At 39.0% G+C, this 11,403-nt stretch overlaps 1 protein-coding gene and 1 long non-coding RNA gene across 4 annotated transcripts in view; one reads left to right on the top strand and one right to left on the bottom strand.

Moving 5' to 3' along the window:
• Window positions 1-243: 243 nt before the first annotated feature.
• Window positions 244-9,600, bottom strand: NABP1 (nucleic acid binding protein 1). Of its 3 annotated transcripts, XM_015110573.3 has the most exons (7): window positions 9,495-9,600; window positions 9,041-9,308; window positions 8,619-8,757; window positions 5,733-5,804; window positions 3,964-4,039; window positions 3,490-3,556; window positions 244-2,192 (listed from the first exon to the last, which is right to left on the bottom strand). In XM_015110573.3, exons 2-7 carry the CDS (start codon window positions 9,129-9,131, stop codon window positions 2,023-2,025), a joined length of 615 nt encoding a protein of 204 aa, XP_014966059.1. In that variant the 5' UTR covers window positions 9,132-9,308; window positions 9,495-9,600; the 3' UTR covers window positions 244-2,022.
• Window positions 9,601-9,888: 288 nt separating this feature from the next.
• The window catches only part of LOC106992676 (uncharacterized), a 40,115-nt gene continuing 38,600 nt past the window's right edge, over window positions 9,889-11,403 (top strand). Inside the window, exon 1 of the long non-coding RNA XR_003721361.2 lies at window positions 9,889-10,116. This is a non-coding gene — a long non-coding RNA (uncharacterized LOC106992676). The remainder of the gene's footprint in view (window positions 10,117-11,403) is intronic.

Raw genomic sequence — 11,403 nt, 5'->3', positions numbered from 1 at the left:
GGGGTATAAGACGACATTATTATGTGTCGCAAGTCATTATAATTACTTACATGGAAATCTTAAACAAGTCTAGAAAGGATACTGATACTTACTTGTTTTCATAGTTGTGGAACCTAAGGCTTAGAGACATTTCAAGTGTTAATAAAACTCACCCAACATCACAGGTGACGAGACAATGAAGCCAGGATTGGAAGCCCAGCATTCCATACCTGACAGTATTAAATTTTCTAAAACTCCAAAATCTTTTCTTTTAAAATCACCTTTAATGCCACATCCTCCTACAAATAATTTAAAGTGTTGCTCCTATCTTACTTATATAAAACAATCATATACTAATTTGTTTTTTAAAAATTCTAAACATCCACAATTTTAAGAAACATATTCTCTATCCCAATCCTTAGACAACTTCTTCTGAGGTATTCTGTAATGTGAAAATCTTATGAAAACATTAATCACAAACAAAGCCAAATTATAATCATGAATATGCATATGAATAAAGGAACAAAATTTCTATAATTTTTGTAATCTCAGTTACAAAAGTACTATAGAAGACAAATAAACTTGTGGAGATTATTCGGGATTTTGTCTAACCCTTAACACTTTCCACACAGTGCCTAACACATACTGTGTACTGAAATATTTGTTAAACACACTGAAGTAGGATAAACTGGCACAACCTTTTGTATTCAAATGCTATGGAGTTTTCAGAAAACAAAATCTACTTATTTTGTGATTTGAAGTGGAAAAAAAACAAAGCAACAAATGCAGAGCTAAGTAGCCATAAGGTTGATACCATCACTACAACAGTAGTAGTTAAGATGTACTGGCTCTCCACTGTAAGTCATTGAAAGAGCAAAAATTAGGTACATTTGTTAACATTAACACACGCTTTATTCAAGAGATAATATTCAAAGAGTTAAACCTAAGAGTTTATCCACCCTACAGTAAAAAGGGGAAGTGGGTACCACTTACGACATGTACATAAATTCCACCTTTACATTTCTGAATAAAGCTGTAATTGCTTCTTTGATAGAGCCATTTCTTAAAACTTTTGCTAATAAGGCTACATGAACTGTGTTCAGAAACTTTGACAACATGCACACTCACCCCTCTCAAAGTTAGTACCCAGGATTTTCACTCCAGGCTGAGTACCTGTTAAGTAACGAGGACTTAAGACTGCATGTTACTATATAATTCAATTTGACTCACCTCCAGTATGTTTACAATTTTTTTTAAATAATCAGATCAATGTTTATTATAACGTTATAACTCTCTCAAATTATACTTCAGTATTTAACATGGTAGTTGCAAAAAATAAATATTCAAGGCCCCACTTTTAAATTTTCCTCCAATGTAATCCACAAAGTTGATAATACATGTTAGGAGCACTACTCTAAAATAAATGTAGCTTTCTTTTAAAATTACTTGTTGAAATATAGATTACATTCTATTCCAAATTCTGATAAGGAATCTGTTTTTCTGGTAATACAACAAAAATTTGAGATGAGTCAGTCCTTGGAAAATCTCAATGGTAGTCACTCAACAAAGTCAATCATTCTGAGAGCCACAAACACTCAAAAATTACTGCTAGCATTGACAAGTTCTTGTGTTTTTTGATAGTTATTGCTTTAGTTGGCAATATCTGAATACAAGACAAAAGAACATCTCCCATTAAGCCTTATGTTAAATATTACAAAACTTATACAGAAGATAGACTCATAGAGGCTATAAAGCTGATGTAACTCACCCATGAAATAGGTGCAGGTTTTTTAGAGGCTATCCAATAATCTTTTTGCTCTAAAAATAAATGCCCCTACTTTTCAGTGTTCCCATTCTTCAACAGGAGACTTGAGCAGCTTAACAGTTTTGCTATAAAAACAAACCATTCTTCTTAATAAACCAAGAATATAAAAGGAAACCCAATAAAGGACATACTTTTCACAGTTAACAATAAATAAAAGTGCAGTAAGTGTTCAAGTAGGGCATGTAGTATAAAAACTACACGTGAGTATTTAGCATAGGTCATCTTTTAAAGGCTCTCCGAGGGTCCCTGCCATTACTGATTGTGGTCATCACTGTTTGATTACTAGCGGTTCCTTGGAGTTGTGGATTTATAGGTCCCCGGCCATTGCTTCTGCCAGCATGTGAAAACTGGTGTCCCCTTGATTCAGGGCCAGTGTAAACACCATTTCCTAAAAAAGAATACAAAAACTCATCACTATTTTCAGAGGTAGTCTATAGAAGTAGAACTATCTTAAGTGCCAACACGTTATTAATGCTTAAAAATATTAGGTAAAGCACACACTTTCATTTTCATACTGAAAAAAAAACACTCAAGGTGGGCTCTAAGTTTTTCCAAACGTATTGCTATAAATACGTTAACTTGATGCTGTATTAATAGAGAGAAAAAAGCCAACTTGGGCATCAAAATTAGAAATTTATTAATAGAGTAAAAAACATGCATTGCCTACACTATAAAAGTAAAAGAAAGGGCAAAATAGTGAATATTGGAATTTGGCTCAAATATGATTAATATCTCAAAACAGACAATGTTATTCTAACTTTTTAAAGGCAAAGATGGAGTTTCCCACAATATGATCAGCTATGCCAAGACATGTAGCCTTCAAGTTAAAACATGAGCTGGACAGGCTCAGTGGCTCACACCTGTAATCCCAGCACTTTGGGAGGCTGAGGCAGGTGGATCATTTGAGGTCGGGAGTTCAAGCCTAGCCTGGCCCATATGGTGAAATCCCATCTTTATTAAAAATACAAAAATTAGCTGGGTGGTAGTGGCGCACGTCTGCAATCCCAGCTACTTGGGAGGCTGAGGCAGGAGAATCATTTCAGTCTGGGAGGTGGAGGTTGCGGTGAGCCAAGATCACACCACTACACTGCAGTCTGGACAACAGAGTGAGACCCTGTCTCAAAAACAAAACAAAACCAAAACTTAAGCCATCCTAATGAACTCCAATCACAAAAGACTGACCTTTCCTCATATATTTAAGACTTCAGAAGACCTTTAACAGGGCTATAAGGATCATAAACATGATGTCTGGGGGTCACGTTAAATGACATTTGAGGGTCATTAGCCTTTAAACGGCTCAGCTCATCTTTTAAAGCAGCAGCTCCTTGTACATGAAAAATTAAGGTAAACTATGACTCTAAAGATAAAATGCTTTCAGTGCACCAAAATAACCAGTAATTCTGTGTCTACTATAAGTAATCACTAGATTACAGAAATTTTATAGGAATCAATTTTTTAAAAAGCATGGTATCTCTTCACAGATATCACCAAAACCTAGAATTCTCAATAAATTGGCTTAAGTTTATCGACTTTCTAGAGAATCAGCTGATTGGGGATTCCCTGTTTACTGGCAGTTCATCTTTATCACTAATTTATGCCTAAAGACATTGCTTTTCATCTAAATCTTTATAACTCTCTTAATTCTTACACCTGATCACAAATGAAACACACAAACAAAATCTTACCCACTGGTCCAAATGTACCTGTACCCATATTATTATTCGTGGAATTATTCTTCTGTTCACTCTGTGCCTAAAAAAAAGTTTTTAATTTAACCAAATGAGAATAAAAACACAATTATATTATTACAACATTACTATATCCTTTCTTTTTCAAAGTTTTGGGTATTTTTTTTTTAAATTAAAATTTTAAAAGATTTTGCCTAGGTCATTCAAGGTTAAAATGTTAAGAAATGTTTCCCAAACCTTTCAGAGCTCTGTTATATCCTATTTCCTGATAATTAGTCACCATACCACGAAGTGCAAAATGGCACATATATCTAGTAGATGACACCTCAGATATACATCCTCACAAAACAATAAAAATTACGTATTCTTTTAAAAATTCTCATTATACTGAGTATCAACAGGGCTAACCTAGTCATAGAATTGTAACACAGTCAAAATTAGCCTAATCATAAAAGTATACTACACAATTACCCCTTTGTTCTGCTGTCCTCGATAATCTGGGTTGGGTTCACTGAAATTTGGCACTTCTGAATAAACCATACAAAATCTGAAAGAAAATAAAGAACAAATTAAATGACTTCTGAAATAAAGTCATCAACCCTTCTTTATATAACATCTCTAACTTTTAGGAATGAGCTTATGTGTCAAATTAATAGCAACAAACTATCTCTTCATTTACAACAAAAACTTCCCAAATGATTATGTCCCATAAAACATCAAATATTTGACTGTCTACAAGATACATAACATTCTATTTTGTATTTAAATTCTTCTTTAGTGCTGGAAAAAATAAATCACATCAAAAATCAAGGACACAAAAACAACTCTGTCCTGTTTCTCCACAAAAGCTGATCAAAGGAAAAATAACATGAGAGTGAACCATGTTTAGGGTTCCAGGGTGGTTTCTCCAGCAGTGGTAATGGATTTGCACCGATCCATTCACCCACTCCCATTCAGTCCCTCTTTTGATCGATCACTGTGGATCTGCAAAGATAATCATTTAGGATTAAGAGTGGTTTCTGGCAATAAATAAAAACAGGCTACATAGCCACCAGTTTACCTAAGTGCTTCCTGTAAGTTGACCATATAATGTGTACTAACATTACACAGAAGCATTTTATTAGCTCCTCACCATACCGAAGACAAATCAGAACCAGTTTTGGTAAATCCTAGACCGACCCTGACAAAGCGCAGTCATTAAGAAATGAGTGACCTCTAATGGTTTTTCACATAACTGACCCCCATTATTATCAACACCTCTGTCAGGACAGAATCCTGAACCTTTCAGTAATAGACACTAAGACCTTTCATAACATATAACTCTATGAATACTACCCTAAGTGAATTCTAACTTTCCTTCTAACAAAGGCAAAGTGTTAAACATTTCTGATCTTTAAAAGCTAGCATGATCATTTCTTTTCCTTCATTATTAACCACAGGTTCTCCAAATAAGTATCTTATTCCCTCAGTGGAGAACAGTTTTCCTTTTTTTATTTGGTGCCATTTGTGGCTTCTCTCTTTAAATATCTTCCAATTTGACAGGCATTAAGTAGATGGCTGAGCATTAACCAAACAGAATGGACTGATGATTTGGCTCACTGCCTATACCATACTTTATGAATACAACCCAATGTCTAGGCTAACATGGAGGCTGAATTACCTTACACCCCTAGAGAGGATGGCTCCTCCAGGTCAGGGTGGAGATCATTATCAGGGTAGTAGTGTATGGAATCTCGCATTGCGGCTGCCTGCACCGCACCTAGACTGTGGATAAATAGAGGACTTCAGTTTTCATTGCTGCAAGTCCTTTTAACATGAGTACATATTCACTCACAACCATAGAAAAAGAAAATTTAAACGTATGGCCTGAAACTTGGTGAATCACTAGCTTCGTATTTGGTGAATCACTATAAGAGAGAATTTACTTCAAATGGCACTTGTGACACCTAAAAAATGAACGTTTCTAAAACCTACAGAAATGCTCCCACTAAGGCTGGTCTCAACTGCAGCTTCTTCTACCGCTCTTTGCCAGGAAAAACTGACACTTTCAACCACACAAAACAGTACTGACAAGTGTTACATTTGTACACACGAAGTTATTTTTTCAATTAAGCTACCAAAGACACTCAGTTTACTAGTCAAAAAAGCCAAAGAAAAGGTTTACAGTTCATACCTACCAATTATTCCGTAGATATTATTTATAATGTATGCAATTATACAAAATGTATTTTAATACTTACTCCCCAATTTTTTGAAGTTCACCACCCCTTCCAGTATAAAGTGTCAGACATCCTTTCCACATGGATGCATACCTAGAGAGAAAAGAAACATTATTTCTTTAGAAATATATTTATTTTCTTCTATTTAAATCAAGTAAATCGTCACACTATATATTTTTTGTATTAAGGTAGAAGTGAGGATCAAGCCCTCTCTATCCACCATAGTAAATCAAATACAATAAATCTAACTTTGATAACTTGCTATTTACAAAAGAATACAAAAATTCTGTTGAATTTTGACATAATTATATAAATCATAACAAACCCTGGAAAATAAGTCTTTTTGCAAAGCAAGCATTATTATACCTGATGATCACATCTTTAGTCAATCAACAAAAGAAAAGCTTTTAATTGCAGACATTTAAACAGAAACTATTTTTCAGCCACAGGATATGTAAAATCACCCTAATGTTTCCTTTACAGTCTAGTCAAATAATGATATGTTTTTCCTTCTGCCTCCATAAAAGACACAGGATTTCTAAGCTACCGAAGATCTGGTAGAATTTTAAAGTGCTAAAAAAAAAAAAACTAAGGTCACAAATCTTTCACCTATCTGCCTTTCCAAACATGCAATTTTTAATACCACACTGGGTTTGTAGTAAACGAGCTGGCAATTGTTTACTCCGAACAATTTTGAAAGTAGACAGCATCGTTAAATAAAATAATCCTAGATAGAGAAACGGTAAATTAATATTATAAAATCAATCCAAGGTTTGGTTCTCAATGGTTCTTTGTACAACTACTATGGTTACTTCTTGACTTTAACTTATTATACAGTTCTCTTAATTTTAATAAGGGTTATTTATTAAAGACACCATTCACCACTCTTAAGTTATACAAAGTGTGGCTTAGGAGATAGTGCATTAACATTTCACCTTACTAAAATAAAAATTAATGCATATTTTGAGAAAAAATTTGGTTACAATTAAAATATTTAACATTCACTTTAAGAAATGAGAACACTGAGGTGTTTTCAGGATATTCTGATAAACATGTTGATATTTGAACCAACCATTATTTAGATTTTAGGTATGTTTTTCTTCAAAAGCCATTTTTCTTAGATTCAACCAGAATTTAAGGGCCTTAGAATGGGCCAAACTCCAAGCTGAGTGTGTTATTTTGGTAAATAAAGTATAATTATTCCCATTTCACAGAAGAGGAAGCTGAAGTATGAGGTGTAGTAACTTCTCAAGGTCATACTGTAGTAAAGAGTTTCTTTAGTTTTTAATTTTCGTTTAAATTGTACTCCCAGGTAACTGTTCCCCTTAAAATTCTATAGATACCTAACTAATAAGTTTAATTTTCCAATAATTTTTTTGATGGAAACACCTATGACTGTCACTACAGAACATGAAATACTTGAAATAAGATGCTGTTTTTAGCATAAAAAATACTTTCAATCATTGGGTGAAAAATATTTGGGGAGCCAAAAACTCCAATTATACTAATCAATCCTCACCATACATCCCTAAGTAGGAATTCTCTTTTGTTTTTTAAAGATGTGGAAGTTTAAAAAACATAGTTACTGTCATGAGTCAGTGTTATGAGAAGAAAATGTCTAAGTCCTGACTCTCACTTCCTGCTTTGATGACACTTTACCTCACTTCCTGAAGATGTTGTAAGCCTGTAAGGTAACATCAAGGAGCTCTAAACTCCTACTCAGTGCTTTCCAATACTTCTAAGATTCTACTTATTAGGCCAACATCAATCTCCACCACTTTCCCTGCAGTTATGATAAATTATTACAATTTTATTGATCTCAAAAGCTTCCAAATTCTGTTTCCAAGATCCTTTTCTGACCTTTTATCTTCCTAAGATAAAAATTTGGTAAATCTCTACAAGCAATCTACTTTTTTAAAAAAAAGTTGTACTATTTTTTAAAGCCACCAATCTGCCAATTGACTCTTTTGGATGAAGGTATTGCGGATGTCTTTCTGTCAAACATTTTCTGTGTATCCCTTTGGTTTTTGAACAACATCCACCTTACAACAGAAGACACAAGAAATCATTTTGGAGAATCAGCCTTCCAGATACTGTAAAGTTTCCCTCTTTTTCCAAGTACAAATTTGACATATCACAGAAAACGCTAAATCCTTTACCTATAAGTTTATGTCCACATTGTCTAAATAACATAAGTAAAATATTGGCCAGGATTTCAAGTCATTAAAAATGGAGGAGGGGTGGGAAACAACTGAGTGGCAACTATACTAAAGAAAACAACTTATAAAAAAGAAAAAATATGGACTATATCAGTCTCCTAAAAAGACTCATTGACTCTGAATAGAATTAAAAATCTATGCCGGGCGTGGTGGCTCACGCCTGTAATCCCAGCACTTTGGAAGGTGGGGGCGGGCGGATCACCTGAGGTCAGGAGTTGGAGACCAGCCTGGGCAACACGCTGAAACCCCATCTCTACTAAAAATACAAAACTTAGCTGGGCGTGGTGGCACACGCCTGTAGTCCCAGCTACTTAGGAGGCTGAGGCACGAGAATCTGTTGCTTGAACCCGGGAGACAGAGGCTGCAGCGAGGAGAGAGAGCGCCACTGCACTCCAGCCTGGCGAAAGAGCGAGACTCCGTCTCAAGAAAAAAAAAAATTTAAAAATCTGCTTAACCTGTAAACCGGGGTGTAGGCGCGGATTTCCCAGCTGAAACCGACTGCCTTTCACCGCAAAGGTGTGTTACATCCTAGCGCTGCCCACCATCCAAAGTTAACACCAAAGGGGCTCAAAACTCCTCAGAGTGGCCCACAGAAAAGGCCGGGGACTTCAGGTCTTGCCAAGATCCCGGGAGCCGGCCAATCCCGATTCTGCAGACTGTTACTTCCCCGACTTTTTTGCACACCTACCCTCTGGTCAACCGAATAATATCCCCTGGCTGTATAAGACCTCCGATCTCATCCCACACGGAAATAGTGATGCTGCCCGTTTTATCTGCTACTTTGCACGATCTCACTTCATGGCCGTCTTTGGTTTTGGTCACGCGTCCTGTGAGGATTTAAAAATCAAAGGGAGGGGGTGTTAGATAATGAGGACATCCAGAAAGGCTAACTCCTCCTCCGGTATTTTAATACATCTGGAAGGTGGAAAGTGACCAAGCCCAGGGCTCCCGCCTCAGGTAGGATCCGATCTCCGGCGGAGGCCACTGGAGCCACGTGGGTGGGGGAGGGGAAGGAGGGGGAGGGGAGCCCCGGGCGCGCAGAGGCGGCGCCCCTGTCTCCCGCCCCGGGACGCACAGCGGGCGGTGGAGTGGGCTGCAAACCCCACTTACCTATCTCCAGGACAATAAAGACGACATTTAAGTTTTTCAGTCCGGGCTTAATATCTCTTATAAAAATAAGTGGGTCGTTGACCCTATTCATATTGGGGCAGGTGCGGCTACGGCTGCGGAGACGCGAGTGGGCAGGGCGGGGTCAAAGCTTCCCACCCTCCCGGGACAGGGGCGAGGGCAGAGGGGCGACCTTGGGCAGGGGTGGCGACAGAAGGGGCAGAAAGCGGTTAGTCAGGGACCGGGGAAACCAGCCCGGACAGCACTGAGCCTAAAAAAAGAAAAAGAAAAAAAGGGCTCACAAGTTCTAAAGAAAAAAGGCGAACCACTCCGCAAACCAACCCCGCTCCCAACCGGGCGACAGGACGGCAAGCGTGCTAACTGCCCCGTTCTTTGGATAAAAGGAAAAAAAAAACGCAGTGAGGGGACACTTCTGCCCTGAGTCCCGCTCACTCACACGGGCGCGCGCCCAGCCTGTCCCGGGCTCCGGGAAGGAACGGGTTGTGACAGCGAAACGGGAGCGGAGACAGAACACCGCACGCCCAGCGTCCCAAACAGCGACTGATGAACACGCCCGCGCGCCGGCAGGACCCTCGGCCCGCCCCGCCCCTTTGTGACGTCACGCTGCGTCGGCACGCCTGCTGCCACGCCCGCCTGGTGCGGGGGAGGGGAAGCGAAGAGGCGGGACCCAGCCGCCGCTGCCCGCAGAGCTTCCCTCGCTCCTCTCCGGGGGCTGTCAGCGCGGGCTCCGCCCCCTCGTCCTTCCAATCGCTCTCGGCCCCGCCTCCCCCGCCCGCCCGCTCTCCGCCCACTTCAGCTGTTGCGGCGGAGTGGCAGTTCTGTGCCGCCTCGCTTTCGTGCTGAGGTCTTCTGCCACTCACTGTCCGACTTTGGGGTTTTCTTGCCTTTTTTCTCTCAGAGTTGAGCCCCTACCCGGGCCCTTTAGTCCCTCGGTCACGAGGAACGGTGGAGTTTAGAACCTGTGAGTACGTTAGATAGTTCGCAGTCGAGTAAGAACAGAGTTCGGGCAAGGGCGGCTGGTCCGGGACCAAGGGAAAACACGCTGGCATGGTGATAAGGTCAGTGGCTACCAGGCTGGAAGTTTAGCACCAGAAGGGAATTTGGGGATCAATTCAACCGCCTCATTTCAGGCATACTTAAATTGAAACCCAGAAAGGTGAGGTAATTTGCAGAAGGTCACCCAGCAGCCCCTGAGCAGGCAGGACTGCAACACAAATGTCGAACGTGGCCTTCCACTGTGTAATACTAAGCAAATAGACACGTAAATTCCTTTGTAGACTTCTCATCTTTCCTTACGCCCTGCCTCTCATATTACACACCTTCCCCATTTTGCCTTTCTTCTTTTACTTTGCACTTGTTTTTGTACATCTAAAAGGAATTAATTATTCAACAGCAGTGGGAACCCTTGAAACATAATCTGGGGGAAAAAATCAATAAAGTTTTCTTTATGTCGCGTAGTTCTAAAGAGCATGTGCTTTAGAGACAAACCTGGGCTCCAGTTATTTACTTGTGAGACCTTTAGGTCAATTGGCTTTTATTACAGCTTTTTAACCATAATAAAATGGGGATCCCTGCCTCGCAGAAGGTTGATTAAATGGATCATAAATTGTCCAACTAGTGCCTAGCAAATAGTACATACTCGGTATTTTCCCCTTTTTAATCCCCGTTTTACAGGCGATGGAACTTACCAGAGACCAGATAGCTAGAGAATGGCTGAACTGGGTTTTGAATCTAGTAAATCTTGACCCCAGAGCTCTCCAGCCTAAAGGTAATGTATAGACTTAGCTTGCAGTGGTGTAATTATAAGAGTCAAAAACAGACTGAAGAAATAAAATAGCAGGATAAAGTAGTGGGGCATTAAAGAATCATCTAGTTAACTCTTGGTGGTGGTAGCAGAAATGTTGGGAAAAGTGTCAGAAGCCTTAATTTTTTCCCTATTTTTATGAGTATTTTTAGATCAACCACCACTTCCCAAATATTTGCACACAAGCAGCATAGATATTATAGCCCTAGAAAGAGTTGCAAAAATTGTCACAACGTTAGCAAGAGAGTCTAGGCATTTTTAAGGAAACAGAAGCTTCCATTTCATGAACTAATAAAGCCCAAGGTGCCAAAGACACTGATGTCATACTGGAAAGTGGTGTAAAATAAAATTATAAGCATGATTTCAACATCAAATAAAACAAATGATGAAACATGCCAGTTAATGGCAGAACCAGTGTCCAACCTCAATCCCAATCCAGATCAGAAGGTCTGATTCTACCATGGTTATCTGGCAGGACTTGACACTTCAATTGGATTGTACTCAAAGCTGTATTTTCTTACACAGGCAAAATATTCTCACA

This window comes from Macaca mulatta, chromosome 12, assembly GCF_049350105.2.
Source record: "Macaca mulatta isolate MMU2019108-1 chromosome 12, T2T-MMU8v2.0, whole genome shotgun sequence".
Lineage (NCBI taxonomy): Eukaryota > Metazoa > Chordata > Mammalia > Primates > Cercopithecidae > Macaca > Macaca mulatta.
Note: the sequence above shows the minus strand (reverse complement) of the source record. Positions and strands in the feature narration are given on the sequence as shown.